Source organism: Mauremys mutica, chromosome 11 (genome assembly GCF_020497125.1).
Source record: "Mauremys mutica isolate MM-2020 ecotype Southern chromosome 11, ASM2049712v1, whole genome shotgun sequence".
NCBI lineage: Eukaryota > Metazoa > Chordata > Testudines > Geoemydidae > Mauremys > Mauremys mutica.
This window is the reverse complement of record NC_059082.1, coordinates 8,152,299-8,173,153: the sequence shown is the minus strand read 5'-3', so window position 1 is coordinate 8,173,153 and position 20,855 is coordinate 8,152,299. Positions and strand designations below refer to the sequence as shown.

Genomic DNA, 20,855 nt, shown 5'->3' with positions numbered 1-20,855 from the left:
GCTCTCCGAGAGCTTCGTGGAACTGTCCCAGGAGGATTTCTGTTCCATCCCTATCTGTGTGGACCTTCTCTTTATATAGTTTAAGCAAAAGGTTTTATATAGTTTGTACATATTTTTTATTCCTCTTTTTTAAAAAATAAATGTTTCCATGTTTATAGCACTTACCGACTGATCCTTCCCCTGAATCTGAGTCCGGGTTAACGGCCGGGGAGGGTTGGTAGGGCCATCTCTGTGAGGGTGATGAAGAGATCCTGGCTGTCGGGGAAAGCGGTATTGTAAGCGCTGTCGCCTGCGTCGTCCTCCACAAACCCTTCCTCATCTTCCCCATCGGCGAACATCGCCGAGGAACTGCCCATCGACACTATGCCATCCTCAGAGTCCACGGTCACTGGTGGGGCAGTGGTGGCAGACCCACCTAGAATGGCATGCAGTGCCTCGTAGAAGCGGCAGGTCTGGGGCTGTGCTCCGGAGCGTCCGTTTGCCGCTCTGACTTTTTGGTAGCCTTGTCTCAGGTCCTTGATTTTCACGCGGCACTGCGTTGTATCCCGGCTGTATCCTCTGTCTCTCATGGCTTTGGAGACCTTCTCGTAGGTCTTTGCATTCCGTTTGTTGGAGCGCAGCTCCGAAAGCACAGACTCATCGCCCCACACAGCGATCAGATCCAGGACTTCACGGTCTGTCCATGCTGGGGACCTCTTTCTATTCTGGGATTGCATGGACCCCTCTGCTGGAGAGCTCTGCATCGTTGCAGGTGCTGCTGAGCTCGCCCCGATGTCCAACCAGGACATCAGATTCAAAGTGCCCAGACAGGAAAAGGAATTCAAATTTTCCCAGGTCGTTTCCTGTGTGGCTGGTCAGAGAATCCAAGCTCCGACTGCTGTCCAGAGCGTCAACAGAGTGGTGCACTGTGGGATAGCTCCCGGAGCTAGTAAGTTCGATTTGCATCCACACCTAGCCTAATTCGACATAGCCATGTTGAATTTAGCGCTACTCCCCTCGTCGGGGTGGAGTACCGAATTCGAACTAAAGAGCCCTCTAGGTCGAACTAAATGGCTTCCTGGTGTGGACGGGTGCACGGTTAATTCGAATTAACGCTGCTAAATTCGAATTAAAGTCCTAGTGTAGACCAGGCCTTAGATACCTTCCTGCTGTTTCACATCTGATACTTCTTGATGAAACATAGGAGCCTTGTCTTATAACAGGCTTACTCAAAGTGATACAAGCTACGAAAGTGAGATCTTGGAAGAGTGTTGCCGTTTTCATAATGTAATGAAAATAGTGTAATGATAAATAATAATTAATAATAGTGTGTAATAAGCATGACACAAAAACAAATTTAATATTTCCAAGATCACTGCTTTTGTCATTTATAGTCAGGTAAAGGAGAAAATCCCTGGAAATATTCATTTTTAGGAGGGGGTTCATGAGACTTGACATTATGGTGAAAGAGGTTCACAGGTTGTTAAAGTTTGAGAACCACTGTCCTAGATGCTGTACAAGCAAAGAGATGGCCACTGCCCCCAAGAGCTTACAATCTAAGTAATATCAAAATATCACAAGAATGCTCCTTCTCATGAGATTTCCAGCCCAATTTACAACAATTTAAAAAAAAATTAAAATAAGGTTTGCATACATTTAAAGAAGGGTCAGAGCATCTCCACTGTCATCGCCTCACCTTTGGGAACTTTCCTCTTCAGCTCCTGCTTGAGCAAAGAGCGCTAGCTTCTCTCAGGAGCACTGCCTTACACATGAGGAGCCAGGGAAACCTAGGAAAGCTGCTAAGAGACACCAAAGGGTTCCTTCAAAAGCAACAGCTTTGCTGTTGTTCCGCCCGCCTTTTCAACCCAGAGTAAGTGGGCGCAAAAGTTATGCGCATACATTGTGGGTGTGTGGTTATAAATGCCCAGCCCACCGTGGGATTTTCTGTTTGGGGTTTTTGGGGAGGAGGGTGGGAAAAGAAAATGTCCTGCTGGAATAAAAATGTAAGAATGGGATTTTTCAGAAGAAAATAATGGAGTGAGATCCCGAACTCCCATTTCAATGAGACTTGGGCCCATAACACCATTACTCTCCTTTGAGCAAGTTGTTAAAAAAAAAAAATCCCAGCTCAAGTTAGTTTAAAAAAGAAATTAAAGCAATTGAAAATAATCAATATTAATATGAATTTTGACAGTTAAAAAAGCCACCCTGAATATTTCCGAGCTTACATTTCATGACAAAAGAGCTACGATTACAGCAGGGGTTGGCAACCTCTGGCACGTGGCTCACCAGGGCAAGCACCCTGGCAGGCTGGGCCAGTTTGTTTACCTGCCGCATCGGCTGGTTCGGCCGATCATGGCTCCCACTGGCCAATAGGGGCTGTGGGAAGCAGCGCAGGCTGAGGGATGTGCTGGCCGCAGCTTCCCGCCACCCCCATTGGCCTGGGACGGCAACACGCGGCCAGTGGGAGCCACGATCAGCCGAACCTGCCGACGCAGCAGGTAAACAAACTGGCCCGACCCGCCAGGGTGCTTAGCCTGGCGAGCCACGTGCCAGAGGTTGCCGACCCCTGGATTACAGCCATCAATGGGTTAAAAATTAGGCAGAAACAAAATAATCAGAAGCCGCCACCATGCCCTGGCCAGGGATTCCATTTTTCAGAGCAGCGCTGCTGCGTCTGACACCCTGACATTTGCTCTTGACTGAGCTGGCATAAGAACAATTCCTGAGTTCCCAGAGCCAGCTTGACAGAGGTTTATTTAAGGACTTATTATGTTATATAAACTGGTAAATCAAACAGATACTTTTATTGTGACAACAAATAGCTGAACTACTAGTAGATGGCAGAGGGCCATCACTAGAAATGAATCTCTCCGATGGGACTGACTATCTTAGCAAATAATGCATCACAAGTCTTGCCACTTGCGCTCTGTGGTGTTACCGGGAAAGGCGTCTGGTGGTTTCAGTCAATTCGGAGAAATTACCACCATGCTGTGAAACTAATGGTCTCGTAAATAATTCGGCACAACTTGCAGACTATGACTGATCTCTATGGAGGTGGAATAATCCCTCACCTCTAAGGGGGCTGGTCTCTTTTGGTCATGGTGGTGGTGCTCTTAAGTGAAGCAATAAAAGGAAACCTTAGAGTTTCATCTGCCATGCAGGACATTGCAGCTGGGTCTGTGAGTAAAATGCCTTCAACTGCCCCCAAAACACAAAGCCAAGAAACCCATCCTTCTGCCCCAGGACCTCACACCCAACCATTCTGCATTAGGTCATATTTACCATTTGTCAGGCTTTCATAAGAATACAACAACATAAGAACGGCCATACTGGGTCAGACCAATGGTCCATCTAACCCAGTGTCCTGTCTTCTGGCAGTGGCCAGTGCCAGATGCATCAAAGGGAATGAACAGAACAGGGCAATTTTGAGTGATCCATCCCATTGTCCTGTCCCAGCATATGGCAGTCAGGGACATCCTGACTTAGCTTAGGGACATCCACAGCATGGGGTTGCTTCCCTGACCATCTTCGCTAATAGCCAAGGTTACGATTTTGTCATGGGTATTTTTAGTAAAAGTCAGGGACAGGTCACAGGCAATAAACAGAAAGTCACCGAAGCCAGGACCTGTCCCTGACTTTTACTAAAAACATCCATGACAAAATGAGGAGGGTCCAGCACCCTGGCTCCTTCCACCCCCCCAACGTCTGGGAGCTGCAGGGACCCCATTGTCCAGTGGCTGGGAGGGGTCCCCCCCCACCGTGCAGGGCTGGAGCTGGGGGGAATCCCCCACACCGCCCTGTGGGGCTTGGAGCTGCAGGGGGGTGTCCCCCATCGCCCGCTTGCCCCAGGGTCCCTCTGTTGTCGCCGCCACTGGCTGGGAGCTGCAGGGGGCCCCTGCCAGCAGCGGCGGCTGGGCAGTTCAGGGGTTGCTGGTGGTGCCGGCAGCCGGTCAGTTGCGGCCCAGGGGGTCCCGCCCCTCGCAGCTACCCCCTGCTGTCCATGGAGTCTGGGCTGCTGCGGGGTCCCCAATGTCATGAAGGTAGCTGGAAGTCATAATCTTAGCCGTACTAATAGCTATTGATGGATCTACCCTCCAGGAATTTATCTAATTCTTTTTGGAACTCGGTTATACTTCGGGCCTTCACAGCATCGCAATGATTCCACAGGTAGACAGTACTTCCTTTTATTTGTTTTAAATCTGCTGCCTATTCATTTCATCGGGTGACCCCTGGTTCTTGCGTGAGGCTGCTTTTGTTTGTAAGTGGCCACCCACCATTCCATGGGAGGGATTTTCCTCTCTATGGGAGCATTTAGTATTAAGTACAAATGGGGAAAACACCTATTTTCTGCTACATCGGGCAAAGGTAAATTCCCAAAAGCAAAATGTTCATGGCTCCTTTTCGGGAACACAGCCAGCAAGCTGGAACCAGAGTTCTCTTTGGAGACTGACTCTAAAGATTCTGAGTTCTCAAGCAGCTGCAGCTGCTGAAAATCCAGCTTCTGCTTTTTCTGGCTCAGCTATTTCTGCTGGACATGCTGTTGCTGAGAAGAAAACCTAATTTCCTTGCTACACAAATAAGAACTGCTGGACCAGAGGCCTTCCAAGCAACACAGCATCCTTTATGTTACAGGAACACGAATGGGTTAGAACTGCGGGAATGGGAAAACACTGCAATTACATGCTGCTGGCCTATTGTGCTGGATAGATGTGGTTCTTCTGAAGAAAACCAGCGGTCTTGTGCCCAATTTTCCCCCTCACAAAATTCGCTGCTCTTCAAGTCTATTATCCAAACTAGTGGCAGCTGTAGCTTTCCGGCTATTATTACTACAAAACCTTCCAAATCCAGTTAGCCCAGAGAGCATCCCTACAGACTGACTCCAACTCGGTTAGCATGACACCAAGCATTTAATTTCATAAGCTGCGGAGGGCATAGATGAAATGCTCCACTTCTCCCCGCCAATGCCTAAAACCCCATCAGAGTGATTTGCATGCCTCACCATGTCACATGGGATCAAAAGATTCATGCTGGATGCACAGATGAGAGTTAAAAAAAAAATCATATGTATTTATTTAGGTCCTGATCCAATCAAGCACATGTTTAACTAGAAGCAGAATGTGTATTACTCCCATTGACTTCAAAGAGACTACTCACCCTGCTTAAAAAGTTAAGCATATATTTAGGTGCTTTTCTGGATCAAGGCCTTAGTGACGGCACTGAATACAGAACAGATGGGGGATCCTGCACCAACTCCAGAGGAAACTGCACAATCATATTCAAAGGTGTATTTTGTTGCACTGGCACAGCCATCACTGACTGGATATTCTACAGCCCACTTTTATTTAACAATCATTAGCATCCCATGGTACTTTGGAATGATGACCATAATCAACATGCCTATAGAAACAAGAGAAAATGCTTTAGGGAGGGACTTTAAAAATGCTAATTGCTGACAGGGTGAAAACTGCTACTATAGAATCCTGTGCATTTGGCTAGTCTCTCACACTGACAGCAGCCCCGTGCAGTGAATGCAGTGCAGCCTAGTTCAAAAAACACTCATTCTCAACTGTGTTCAAACTGTGTACGCAACTTTAAGGGGGAGGAAAATGTTTTTTTAAATGGCCCCTGTTAATAAATTACCCGAAGCACAGACAGAGAATAAGAAGAGAAACTATTTATATAAACCTCTGGGAAACACATGAAATAAAATTCTGTGCCGAATACGACTCTACAACAACGATGCTCCCTGAGTTTAATCTTGTGCGGTTCTGCTTTTAACCTTTACTTTGCTACTCTGCATCAAGCACCTAGAATTTAGAACTACAGACCACTTAATCTCTTGGCACTCACCAAATGCATCCCTTTTATGAGACATTACTAACTTATTAGCCGTCGTTACCTTTCACTGTCATTGGGCTAAATCAGTTCCATGAGAGCTATTGCTATAAAGTGGCCAGCCTTACATATGGAACCGTGGTGAAGTATCTCTGCATATATCTGGATCCAGGATGTACAAAGATACAGGAAGACTTTCTCCAGGCAAATGCATTATGGGGCATTGAAGTAAGGTGTTGGGAAATCATTTGCCAAAGAGTATCAATACTATTGTACCTATACAGAACACGAAGAGCCTCAATTTTTATGTCTTGAATCTTTGCTTTCTATTGACATTCAAAATCCTTCTCCTCTACAGATACTTTAATTTAAAAATCACAACTGCAGTCTTCTTACAAAATAGAAGATGTGGAAACATTTTTTCTATTCACATTATAGACAGAAAAAAAGTACAAGGATGGATAATAATGCTGGGAAGAGCAGTATTCTGTCCTATAGGTCAATATGTGTAATATCCCTTGGCTTTGAACCTTACGCTGGTGTATTTGATCACTATACAGAGCCACAAAAGGGTGACCCTGGACAATCTGTGCTATGCACCAATGGAGCGAGCAAATTCTAACGGTGGTTTAGTGCCATGGTGGATGAGTTACTTAGGGATTGGTCCTGCTTTGAGCAGGGGGTTGGACTAGATGACCGCCTGAGGTCCCTTTCAACCCTGATATTCTAGGGATTCTAAGTAGATAAAATAAGTGCTGGTTCTAAATAGAATACCCACAAACTGTCGCTTTTATTGTTGTTGGGTTGTGTAGAGAAAGTGGGGACTAACACGTAGTCCAGTAGCATTCAAAAAACAGAGAGACCTTTCACTGCCACTGAAAGAATTTTTTTCTTTTAAAATCAAGACAAATCACTCCATTCTGCTCTGTTTTACCTATACAACCCAGCATGCCACAAGCTAGCATGAATGAGGGACAAACATCAGCAACAGTGGGAAAGACTCCTGGAATTACTTATCAGATGGCCCATACAACAGGACCAGCAAACCACTTCCACTGTACCTGGTAACAAAGACAGCAGCGTCCACAGGAGGGGTATCATCTCTTGCACCAGGAACCTGATTATTACCAAGATACTTTGCTCCACCATACTCTTCATTTTGCCAGTGACAAAAACTCTCCAGAGACCTCTCTCCATGGTGCCCAATGGACAGTTTTGCCTTTAAAAAACAAAAAAGAAATTCAAAGAAACAAAGATTGGTCATACTAGGGGATACATAGGTCTCTGTAGCATAAAATCATTAACTGACAAACATGCAGTTCAAAGTTATACTTGTGAAGGTTATGTGTGCATCACCACGGCCTTAACCTGGGGCCTGAAATTCAGCACCAAAGCACTGATCTCTACCACTTCACCTAAAGAGCTAATGCCATCAGCTGGTAACAGTAGCAAACTTCTTTGGGAGTACTAGGCCCAAAGGGTTTATAGGATTGGGAACTGGGTTTTTGATTCCCTAACCATGTTATTAAATCTTTATAACAGCTACTCCCCAGCCTAACTGGTGGTTTTAAAGTAAGACCACAGGAGCTGTATAAAAGTTTTGAAGAACTTACAGGACGGTTTCGAAGGAGGACTAGCTTGGTCACTCGAATGCTGACTTTAATTCCGAGGCTCTGGTGCTGAAACATATTGTACACCTGTCAAAACGCAACAGACAACAACATGTCAGAACAGCAAAAAGGAAAACGTTAACTAGAAGCAGATGAGGAATTAACCATGACCAAAAAGAGGTTCCTCCCACCCACTCATTAAAAATAAAATAATAAATAATAATAACAAACAATAATAATAATAATAATAAACATTGCCTCAATCCAAGAACAAATGTATCACATTATTAAACAAAAATACAGAATTATAAAAGGTGCCATTTCAACCCAGAGTATATAGTAAATAGTGGCAGCTACAACTCTCAAAAAACGAATAAAACGTATTTTCCCTAAGGCACATCTTTTGGATTCATCACACTGAACAATTTTTCACACACACCCTCCAGCAAGGTTTACCATCCAGGGCAGACCCGCCCAAAAAAAACCAGACAAGTCCTTTAAAAAAAAAAAAAAAAAAAGAAAAAGAAAAGAACTAGTAACAATGTGCTTTAACAAGGGTAGCCAAAGGAAAAGATCTGCTGGAGAACAGAGGAAAGGAAATATATTCCAAAGGAACATTAAATAGAAACTAGAGATCTCAGAAACACAAACACATGTTAAAAACTGGTGGCTAATACAGACTTCCAGCATTTAAAACGTCAGTGATATCTGAATGCAAAAATGAAATAATGGTGTGTTTTAGACTTCAGGAAATAGAATGGAAAAGCAATTTCCCTGTGTTGTTTTCATATCTTATGTAAGAAAATAGTAATAAGTCAGCATATAATGACACAAGCCTCAGGAAATACAAAAATAGTGCCGGAAACTACCTTACTGCTATCTCCAGATTTCACATTCCTGCTCAGATAGTTCACCTCATTTATAGGTTAGAACACAGAACTTGAATTGATCCCAGAATTACATTCCGCCCATTTCTCTGCATACAACTGCTTTGCCTAAACCACATCAAAAAAGGTGTAAGTGGGGAAATACATTATAAAAGTATTTTAAACTTTTTATAACTTTGGGACAAATGCCACACTCCCTACTAAGGCAAAAAAATCCAAACCACGGAAGAGGCTTTTCTGAGTAACAACAACAAGATCTGTCCCTGTTTGTTACCCGGATCTCATCTGGTTGTAAATGTTATTCAGGCTACATACAGACAGACAGAAACTGGATTTTTTTTTCCCCCCTTCCTACAATGAAGCCACTACATGAACATATTTTGGGTTATCACATTTTCAAAACCCTAAATTTTCCCTAATCATGAAAGCAGTCAAGTATGCACTTAATTTTATGCACATTCTTAAGTGCTTTCCTGAATAGGGAAGGATTGAAGATGGTGTTTAAATCAAATGGTTTCTCAATCCGGGCCCAGACTGGGAGCCAGCAGCTCCTGAGCTCTAAGCTACATTCAGCCCTCTGACCTCCTGCATGATCTTGGTAAATCCACTTTCCTTTTCTATGGCCCTATTTACCAGTGTGTAAAATTGCTGGTACAACTCACCAATCTTACAGAAGTGTCTGACAATCTCTTAGGCCTGGTCCAAATGAACACTTATTTCATGGAAAGCTGGGGAGTAAATCTACCTCGCATTAGCTTGCCTCAGACTAACTGTGCACGGGGACGAAGGTGGCATGCGCTACCAGTTCCCTAGCGCACTCTGATCTACTCCTATTTCAAAGCACACCTGGGAACTTTCAGAGCGCAGGGAGACCTAGCGCAAAGCTGGGTAGATTTATTTCCCAGCTTGACGTGAAGTAAGTGTTCGTTCAGACAAGCCCTTAATGTTTGAAAATGTAAAATATGTGTATAGTATTAACATCCTTATTGTTAACTAAACTAAGGAATGAAGCCAGTGCTCCAGCCACAGAGTGGGCAAGCTTATGCCCCAATCTGGCCAGCTGGCTCAGCATGGGTGGACCCTGGCGCCTGCATGGAGCCCCACGGACTTCAAGAGGGCTCTTCCTGGGCAGGGGATTTGCCTGCTGGAGCCAGTTGCATGGGGCCTAGCAAACTATTCTGGGATTCATCAAGCTACTCTGAAACCATGACCCCCATTTCCCTCCAACATACCTTGATTTTCTTCCAGTCAGCAATTTCTAATGTACCCCGGCTTGCCCTGCAATTTCAACATGCGGATCTCTACCCTCTGTGTCACAATTAAAAACAAACCATTTTGCAGTTTATTTGCATTTTTAAAATACATCTATAGATGTCCAAGTTAAAAGGTAAACAGTGCTACATAAGAGCATCCTCCTTCTTTCCCCCCTCCAAATACAAACAAGCTGGCAGAAGTGGTCGCCCTATCTAGACTCTGTCAACGTGCCCAACCACCAGGTTATCTAGGTTACAGAGACTTTATAATGGGATTTCCTTTCCACCTGCCCTCTGCTTGCTTCCACCATCCTCTGTCTGCCCTAAGGACACAGAAAATCCGTCAACGTTGGAGTCCAAAAGCAAAAGTCTGAACCCAGGAAGGCCAAGTGGATTAAAAATTAAGCAAAAGTTCCAATGTGGTCATGCTAATTCCCTCTCACTGTAATTAGTGTCTGACAATGTGTGGATTTAACATACTGGAACTTGTCCAATGCCACTGCATATTATGCTAACGCTCTCTAAGAATGCGGCTTGTACTTGCAGAACAAGACGAGGTGCACCTTGGCAGAAGGAAGCATTGTTTCTAACATTCCAGCACTGACAGTTTGCCTCCTTTTGTAGGCACTGCGGTGTCATAGCCACTGTGCTCAGTCTGAGTAGTCCCACGAGTATGCTGACGTCAGTGCCACAACACAAATTTATTAATGGCATTGTACGATGGGGTAATCTGCCATGAGCACAGGGCGGAAGGTGAAGTCTCATTTATCCATGAATGAGAGCAGTTCAACACTGCCAACAAGTAAACTCTCTTGTCAAAAATGCGCCAACACCCGGGGGCAAGTTCACAGGAAAACTCAACTCTGAATGGGATTTAGACTTGGCACTGCAGGGAGCACCATCATCATTTTTTACTGGTTAGTGCTTAAAAGAGAGAGGCAGGCGGGTCACACCAGCCACAGAAAGGCACAGTCCCTGCCCAAAAGAGTTTACAATCTAAATCAGATTAAATCTGCATTGGGACAGTAGGACATTACTTTTCACCAGCCAAATGAGGACTGGGCGGATTTGTGCAGCTACCAGCTACATTTCCTTTGGGAAGTTCTAGCCTGTAGAAACTCAAATAAGATCAGTCCTTATATTATCGCCCTCTGACTCAAAAAAAAACCAAAACAAAACAAAACAAAAAAAACCCACCCCATCAAAAGCTCAGACCTGTGGATGGCTTTCTACTTTCTGCAGTGCTCACAGAGAGACAAGGTACTAATAACCTCTTCCAGTTCTTCAAAATTTTCTTCTGCCAAAGTCAATACAGTTCTTCTTACAATGTCTTCTCTAGCCACAGCTGTTTGTGAACCCCATAGCAGTATATGGGGGTTTAGACACCACCTATGCCATGGCTCACATCAAAGGTCCCAGTGCACCAAACTACATGAAGGACACCAACAATTCAGTTGTGAGTGCTGTTATGTATGTAACTCTCAGGACATGTGACATCAGCCAGTGTATCTTGGGTCTCAGAGCACTTAGGGCAAAAGTAAAACCTATGTTTTTATTTTAGGAGGCCCCTTGTCTCCTGAGCCTAGGTGGAAAAGCATGTCTGCTTCAAACAAGGTATCTAACCCAGCTGAAGTTTGCCAGCATGAAGGTGAAGCGATGACTGATTTCACTGGGTGACATCATTTCAATATCGGGATTGGAGTCAACCACTGAAGTTCTACACCATGCATGGAAACTCCCTCCACATACTCCTTCAGTTCAGTTTTCTAGGGTAACACAGAATGCTAGGAAGATGTCTGAATGTTGCTGGTACTCTCATTTGCAATGAGTATAATTTGGTGAGGAGTCCATTGAAGGATCTCATTTGCCCAGTTACTCAACCTAGAAGTATTACAAGTGGGCCTCAAGCTGGTGAGCTGAATTATCAGGATCCAGGAGCAGCCAGAAAATATTTCACTTGGGCTTCTTTGCCTTAAGGCAGTGTTTCCCAAACTTGGGACACTGCTTATGTAGGGAAAGCCCCTGGCGGGCCGGGCCGGTTTGTTTACCTGCTGCGTCCGCAGGTCTGGCCGATTGCGGCTCCCACTGGCCGTGGTTCACCGCTTCAGGCCAATTGGAGCAGCTGGAAGTGGCGGCCAGTACGTCCCTCGGCCTGCACCACTTTCAGCAGCTCCCATTGGCCTGGAGCAGCGAACCACGGCCAGTGGGAGCCGCGATCGGCCAGACCTGCGGACGGGGCAGGTAAACAAACCAGCCCGGCCCGCCAGGGGCTTTCCCTACACAAGCGGCGTCCCAAGTTTGGGAAACACTGACTTAAGGCAACATCCTAAAATACGTACTTCACTCAGTGGACGTGGAACAACCAAGTAATGGTCTGTGATGGAGACGCTGTCACTGCACTTAGGGCAACATTTGAAGCTGCTGGATTGTTTGCTGCTCCCCCAAAACTTTAAATAAAGTGCACACACTGGTTTTAAAAAAAAAAATTCTCAACTGCACTAAGAACTATGGATATATATCTATCCTCTGTAAAGAAAACCAATCCCAGCTAAAACATAGTAAGGACCTGCCCCAAATCATAGGACTCACAATGGGAGTCAGACCTGGCCCTAAACGAGGTTGCCATGACACACAGTACCAATTTCCGTGGCATACTTTGGGTATCCAATCCCAGATGCTTTATGATAATGAGTTACATGTAGGTACTCTACAGAGACCAAGCTGGCCAATGAGGTAGCCAACATGTAGTCAACTTAGGCAAGTTAACCTGTGTCCCCAAGTAAAGAATCCCATGGAATCCAAGTTTCTGTTTAAAATAAAATAATTCAAGTCTCTAGGCCTCCCCTATGGCAATCACCACCTCCGCCTTCTTCACCCAGCCTTGAGGGAAACCACCATTAAACAACAGCGTCAAAGATGTTAACTCACCATGTCTGACTGGCCATAGGCACAACAGGAGCCAATGACTCTAAGGGAGAGGGTGGAGATCATTACCGTTGGGATATTGGGTTTCCTAGTGTGGAGATTCCCAAGCTCTCTCAGGGTGAGGAACACATCTGTTAATACAGAGACTGACTCATGGGAACCTCCCTTCCCATTTGTGAAAACGCAGACCACCCTCCCTCCCACTCGCGACTGCCTCACACCCCTGAGGCCACTGCATCCATTCCCGGCCTGGAAAAGTAAGAACATTTCCTGTATTTTTAGTGTCTTTTAATAAAATCAGGCCGTTTGGAACAAGAAGAACCAACACCATGTAACCTGCCAGCTTTCTGCAGACCACCTGCAACCGTTCCATGGACCAAAGTTTAAGAACCACCATTCTAGGCTTTAACCATATAATTTGTATCTCCAATTACAGAGCTATAAATTTCTGGGGGCGAGGGCGGGGGGGTGGAGAGAAAGAGAGGCACAGGAAGACATGATTACAGCAGCAGGGAGGGTTCGAAATCACTGACTTGAGGGCAAGTGATGAGAAGAGAGCACAGGGCTGGCTAAAGGTCACGCCCATCCTCTGGCCCTGCTTACGGTGCCCCTCCTTAGAGAGAGGACAAGCAACCCCAGTCTGTTCTTTGCACTCTCTTGACTCGCACTCTGTGAGGAGTCATCAAAAGCACACAGGGAAGGGGGACAGTAAAGGCGAAAGCAGGTACGGAAACGAAAAGGGAACAGAGGAAAGAGCAAGAGAGGAACAAAAGAATGAGACTTATGTCTGAAAGAAGTTGCTCCTCAAAGCAAATTACCTATTCAGAGCTTTGCTGCAACGTTCTCCCCGCCCCCCTTATAAATCAGCAACACTTCAAGGCGAGACCCTCAACCAGAGAATCACGTCTCTCTCTCTCTCCAATGAGTCTCGTTTGCATCTAGTTCAGATTGTGAACTACCTGGGGCAGGAAGCATGGCTCCTCCTTTGTGTCTTGTTCAGCACCTGCCTCACTTTCTCCCTATTTCTTTGAAGGCAACAGGGATGTGACACGGAGTAAACGCCCGTTTGGCCCAATTTGTCCTAGCCTGCCCTCTCGTGCACAGAACACAGCCCAGGCAGGCTGAACTTAGACTGAGAGGAACCAAACTCCACCAGAGTTCCCCTGGCTGGAGGTGCAGAGATAGAGGAGCGTGCACGCATGCATGAGATCGTTTGTTGTAGGCTCTGAACTTTACGAAGCCCGAGGATGGGTCATGTGGCTTTTTTTAAAGCCCTGCACGCAAACAGCAGCTCCTGCATAGCCTTGGCCATCAGACCACATTTATGAGTGAGAGTGTTAGCCAGGTTACCAAGGTTTTCCCTTACTTGTTTTGAAAAGTACCATGGGATCTCTAAACTCCCACCTAAAACTGAGCTTACGAACTACAACATAAAACATTAAAAAAAGAGAGAGAGAGACTCAATACTTTGCAAGGTTTACTTGAGGTAAAGCTTTCTCAGAGCTGTGAGAGGATGTTCTTCCAGCCACCAGGGAAAAGGAACCTATAGACGATGGTGATATATTTATACTCATTCCCTTCATGTCCCCAGCCCCCACCGCAAGGATCCAAATCATGACCCTAAGGACATGTGCAAGGTAGCCGAGTAGCCATGAGAACTCCTGAGTCTGCATATTCCAGCCGAAGGCCACAGAGACAGAGATCTGCATTTATGGTCTGTATCTCTGAACAAACGATGTATAGTATTTTGTGTGATTTTGCTACTACAAATGCATCTCAAAGAGAAATGCCAGAATGAACTGTGCACTTCAGAGTGCAAAAAGACCACTACAGAGAGTAAACCAGTTTTATTCCTAAAGGCCAACATAAAAACTTCTCCTCTTAATAACATTCAAGGAATCATTAACTTCATGTTACTGCTTGTTGCTTCAAGAGGCTTTTACATTAATCAAATGGCTTAGCAACAGCTGCAGGAATATTAAGTGTACACACTACAATTACTTATCCAGGCTGTATTCTGCCTCAAAGAGGGGCACGGTCAAAACCAAACTGCAATCAACATTCTATCTCAATCCAAAAATGCACTTTCATTTTTTAATCTAAGTCTGTCTTCAGGTTTATGAAATCAGACGATTACAGAACAAAAAGTGCCTATGTAAATTACCACGCTATGGTTTTGGAAATCCTGACAGTTCTCTGCCACCAAGCGAGAAATGCTCACAGAACCAGTTTGAATTGTTTGCTTTTACACTAAGTTCTGGAAAACTGTCAGAAGCCATCAGAACACCTCAGCGTAAGTGTTACTAGTTGAATAAAAGTTATAGCTTCCAATTTCAGGTTTTAACCAATAAATACCAACAAGATACCCCCAATACCAAAAAAAAAAAAATCTGCATTTATCCAATAAACACCAGAAAAACATCAAAAATGGTTACTTGTATCTAAGGGTTTGTCTACATGGAGCAGTAATGCAGGCTATGGGGGGTGATTTCTAAAATGCACTAAACTCTTGTGCATTAATTGGTCTGTGGAGATCCTGCTAGTGTGCACTAAAGGTTCCCTAGTGTGCTTTAATGTAGTACTGTTTCTAACATTATATACTACTCTAATGAGTAATATATTATATGCACGACTCATTACAATACATACAGAGAAAAAAAACAACAATTTTTGATCATCCACATAAAACACAAATATTGCTAAAAATAAACTCCCCCAAATGAAATTAATAAACCCCCAAAAAACAAACAGATGCCCTATGGTCCTTCCTCAAAGCTCAGAGCACTGCTATTACTATTGACAGCTTAGCCTCGTATTTTCAAGAGCAATTTATTTTGAAGGGATGAAGGGGAAAATAATAAAAACAAGATAGAACAAAAAGAGGGGAAAATCTTTATGAGAAAGCAGCGTGTGCATCTTCAAGATGGCCACTGCTGTAAGCAGACTCCTAGAAAAGTAGAGGAGCAGCAACAAGAAAACAAAGTCGTAGTCTCATAGCTACAGAAACAGACATGAACCTGAACCTAGAAGGAGCTTTTTTTTTTTTTATGAAGCGAGAATAACACAGCACTTAAGTCCACAGACAAATCTACAAACAAGCAAAGGATCTAAGGAGCTTCCACGCTAATGGAGAAAAATGCAAGATTAAACAAAAATGGGAGCAGACATTGATGGACTGGCCGCATGAATGAGCTACAGAAGTGCATTTTAAAGTGGGATTTGAAAAAGAAAGGCAGGACACTTGTTTTTTTGGGAAGTCAGAGCATAGCGAGCGCACAAAAGAAGGTGTGAAGCTGAGAGTGGAAGAGGGAGACCTGGCAGTTAAGTCAGGGAATGCAAAGGGAAAAACAGGAGGCAAGGAGAGCAGAAATGCAGTACAGCAGCATTGTGCAAAGCCTTGAGGCCAAGGGGCTTTAATTTGATGTGGAAAAGGAAGAAATCAGTGAAGAGATTCACGCAGATGAACACTGGCAAAGGAAGATAAATGTAGCATCAGCAATCTTGATAACAATGGAGGGGGCAAGGCGACATTTTTAGGAAGTTCACATATAAGCAGAAGCATGAGTCTTTATATTGTCAGTCACTAATGAAACGGGTCACTTATACATCCCTCGATCCTAAACAGTTTAAGTCTCTCTAGGATTGGCTTGCTGGAGAGCCTCAGGCTTTCCCCTCTTACAGTTCTGCTGACGTTTTCATGTATCCATATCCCCTACACCAGCGTTTCCCAAACTTGGGACGCCGCCTGTGTAGGGAAAACCCCTGGCGGGCCGGGCCGGTTTGTTTACCTGCCGCGTCCGCAGGTCCGGCCAATTGCAGCTCCCACTGGCCACAGTCCGCTGCTCCAGGCCAATGGGAGATGCTGGAAGCGGCGCGGGTTGAGGGCGTCCCAAGCTTGGGAAACGGTGCCCTACACCATCCAATTTTGAAAATTCATTATGTACTTCAGGGCTGCATGTTTAGCTGGTGGCATCCAACACCTACTTTATTGACTGGCTCATTTTTTAAATCCTATCATGAAGCAATTTGGACTCTCTTATTGGTGAGGAAGATGTTGCCACACCTTTTGAGAAAATAAAGGAAGATTTCATTCCAAGAGCAGCAACTTAAAAAAATTAACTCAAAAGTTCTGGAGCTCCGTTGGCTCCTACTGATGTATTAAGAGGGCACCGTGAAGGAAAAATCCTCCATGGTTTTGGAAAAGGCTGTTTTACAACTTCTACTATTGGATTTATTTAATACACAAGCCTGTGCCTCTAGAACGGCATCTAGGAATAATAATAAATAACCCCCTCGTCTTAAAAAAAAATGTCTGTTCAAAGTGCAAGATCAGAGAGTGCCATTAAAAACAGAGAATTAGCTGTACATCATCCAGAGTTTGTGTCATTGCAGAAGGGTTTTGCTTTCATAGCTGTTTATATTTTTTTAAGATTCTTATTTACCAGCTGGGGCAATAAAACAGTATTTTGTAATGCTGACTTTTCCCCAGAAACTCTTGTATCACAAATAGATATTAAATCCTTTAAAGCAGATCACTTGATTTAAATATAACATGCATTAATAAGCCCTTTTAATGCTTATTTTATGGCTTGACAGTAAGCGTAATGGCTCACAGCGACAAGTTAAATTAATAACCCCTGACCAGTAATGTCCTATTTGCTCAAATAAAAGCCTCAACGCCAAAATTAACATTCTGGTTTCTCTTAGAGGCAGCTCACCATTCTGCAGAATAACTGAACCAGCAGAGTCTAGATACCATGGGCAAATCCTATCCCCTGACCAATATCCAGAGAGCCCAACAGGCCACAGAAGAGGTGCTGAAGTGAGATCCAAGGACCTTGAGCACTGCAGTCAGTGAGGTGTGATCCATATGGACATCTTTCACTCTATTTATATAGGAAAATATCTGGCTCCCATTTTCCACAGAAACATTCCACAAACCTCTGTGAGGCATGGCAGTGCTATTTTACAGATGGGGAACTGAGGCACACAGAGTCACTAAGTGACTTTACTAAGGTCACACAGAAAGTCTGCGGTAGACCCTGGAATTCAACCCAGATCCCCTGAGTGACAGTCCAGTGTCTTAAACACAGATTCATAGACTCTAGGACTGGAAGGGACCTTGAGAGGTCATCGAGTCCAGTCCCCTGCCCTCATGGCAGGACCAAATACTGTTCTAGACCAGGGGTCAGCAACCTTTCAGAAGTGCTGTGCCGAGTCTTCATTTATTCACTCTAATTTAAGGTTGTGTGTGCCAGTAATACATTTTAACATTTTTAGAAGGTCTCTTTCGATAAGTCTATAATATATAACCAAACTATTGTTGTATGTAAAGTAAATAAGGTTTTAAAAATGTTTAAAGAAGCTTCATTTAAAATTACATTAAAATGCAGAGCCCTCCAGACCGATGGCCAGGACCCAGGCAGTGTGAGTGCCACTGAAAAGCAGCTAGTGTGCCGCCTTTGGCCCCCCTGCCATAGGTTGCCTACCCCGGTCTAGACCATCCCTGATAGACATTTCTCTAACCTACTCTTAAATAGCTTCAGAGATGGAGATTCCACAACCTCCCTAGGCAATTTATTCCAGTGTTTAACCACCCTGACAGTTAGGAACTTTTTCCTAATGTCCAGCCTAAACCTCCCTTGCTGCAGTTTAAGCCCATTGCTTCTTGTTCTATCCTTAGAGGCTAAGGTGAACAAGTTTTCTCCCTCCTCCTTATGACACCCTTTTAGATACCTGATAACTGCTATCATGTCCCATCTCAGTCTTCTCTTTTCCAAACTAAACAAACCCAACCCTTTCATCTCTCTCCCCCTGAGATGACATTCTGGCCCCACTGAAGCTCATGGCAAAGTCCCATTGACTACCGGGGAACCAAGATTTCACCCCTGTACTTTTAATGAATGAGATTCAAGCAAGCTGATCCACCAGTCAACACCCTACGAGTTGATGTCACAAAGAGGCTCTGCTGCTACTCCTCCCCTCGGGCAGAGGAAAAACCTCATGGAAGTCATCTATGTACAACTCATTAATTTGGGATGTGTTGAGAAATCTGGATTTGGCCCTGAATCCCGTCAACGAGAGCTGGAGGATAAAGAGAACATGATGATGCACAACCAGAATAATCACACCCAACCAACGTAAACGTATAGGTTTGCCTCAGACAAAAAGCAGCTTGAAAAACAGATCTGTTCAGAGAAACAAAGCTTGTGGGCGGAATTCAGGATAGGGGCAGTGTGGCAATGCAAAGAATAACCTTTCTGTGCTCCAGACTGAACACATCCTGAAATGCAACAATGCCATTTCATAATGAAGGGATGGTAAAGAGAACAGATCTGTTGAAAGAGCCATGTTTTCTATGAACCAAGCCAAATAAATACAGACACACAATGAAGCCTTGTTCAGTGAATAGCCTCACAACGTACTAGAAGGTAAAGTAGTAATAATAAAAAAAAAGAGAGTCAGCTTGTTAAAGGAATAGATCAGTTAAATTCCCCGTGGGCTCAACCAGCCAAAGATTTCATAACACAATGGGGCCCCATTGAATCAGCACCTGTTAAAGGAACAACAGACATGTTTAGAAAAAGGCCATTGCTGTGCAGTGAGGTTATGCATCGAGATGTGTCTCGTTCAGCTCTTCATTTGTTGGGTTAGGTCTTGTGGATTACCGTCAAGATTTTGTTTTCGTTTTTTCCTGCCAGTTTGGTGCTCAAGAAAGGTGACAGATTGACAGCCCAAGAGGACAAAGTATCGCTTTCTAGCTACAGCGCTGAGACAGCACAAGCATGATGAGTGCAAGCTCCCATCACCCACTATTTCCTTGCTCACATGTCTCAATCCTGATCTGGAAGGACCCCGGCCATCTGTGAGTGGACAGTTCAGTGTCCACAGCCATTGCGGCCACTGACTCTTGGGAGAAAATTAGCACCAGCCGTGAGAGGTTTTGCAAACACCTGTTAGCGGAGACTGAATTCTTAAGCCACCAGAACAGCTAGCAACTCTGAGTCACCGAACAGCGATACTTGATATGAATTAGCAACTTAGAGGTGAAAGTCTCTCTCCCCGATTCCTACTTCCCTGGCAGGATTAGTAGCTCATTCTTGAAGTACAATTCCATCAGCTATGATGTGTTACCAAATCTATCTAGCATAGTGTGAACAATTCCACGGGGTTTGGCTGGATGCTGCCTCACGCCTGCAGTACAGGTGCTTGCAATTTGCAACAAGGTTGCCAAACATTGTCATTTAAAAAAAAAATCAATTGTATGAGATAAAACATGTGTCTCTAAAAGTCCAGATCCTTTACTGGGGTAGCTCCATTGCCTTCAACTGTATTATTCCAGTATCAGAGGGGTAGCCATGTTAGCCTGTATCCACAAAAACAATGAGAAGCCTTATGCCCAAATAAATTTGTTAAAAGGTGCCACCGGACTCCTTGTTGGTTTTGTACTATTCCAGTTTACCACTCCACTTTTCAAAAACAGATGCTCCATGGAAATCTTTAGGAACCCAGGAAGTGCCTTGGCAGATCAGATCAGACATCTATGGCCAGTAATGGAATAATCTGCCCCAAGTGGAAAATTCTATTTCCAGTTGGGTTATGTTTGTGCTTTTTCTTTATATAGGAGTCCAAGACCCAAATTTCCAATTTGGATCCCAACTTCTCCATCATTAGGATCCTGGAATTTGATTTGGACCATTACAGAAATAGAGGAGATCTACAACATTTAGTTCCAGAGCCAAACTCCCCAAAAGTCTGAATCTGGGATTTCGGTTCAGGCTCCATCTCAAGTCCTCTTATCCCATTCCTCCTACTAAACAAGCATCGGCATAGAAACAGCTTCTTAAAAGCTCCCCTACTCCTTGTTTCAACAACTAAAGTCAGAAGCTTCCTTGTTAGACGACAAGGCAACAAGCCGCTGTGAAAAGGGACTAGGACCTCAGCTGGGGAAGTTGCCAGTAGCAAGACAACTCTAATGAAAGTATCTTTGCCAACGGTTTTAAGGAAAAATACCTTTAGTTATAAAGGATGAAGGAAGAGAAATGCACAATACACGATAAGCACAATGCTCTCACAAAAGAAAGGGGTACAGAATTTTCCAAGTTCTTAAGGGAAAACATTTCCAGTGTGCATGTCAAATGAGATCACTGAGCAGTGCCCAAGTGAGAGCATTCCAATACTTTTATCACACGTAGAAAGTTATGTCACATCCTTGCCCAGCTGTACTTTGTGGGTGTTATATACACTTACACGCACAATTATGAGCAACTCAGCTTGACTTAAGAGGGTTTTTGCAAGTGACTCAGATGTGAAATTCACAGAGGAAAATGAAGCGGGGTCCCAACGCTGAAAGCACAAACAAG

General features: G+C 44.3%; 1 protein-coding gene across 2 annotated transcripts in view; it reads right to left on the bottom strand.

Moving 5' to 3' along the window:
* The window catches only part of ADAMTS17 (ADAM metallopeptidase with thrombospondin type 1 motif 17), a 268,096-nt gene that overhangs the window by 212,163 nt on the left and 35,078 nt on the right, over positions 1–20,855 (bottom strand). For both annotated transcript variants that reach the window (XM_044980674.1, XM_044980672.1), the window contains exons 5-6: positions 7,431–7,514; positions 6,879–7,036 (exon numbers count right to left, since the gene is read on the bottom strand). In XM_044980674.1, the coding sequence (XP_044836609.1) occupies positions 6,879–7,036; positions 7,431–7,514 (242 nt within the window). The remainder of the gene's footprint in view (positions 1–6,878; positions 7,037–7,430; positions 7,515–20,855) is intronic.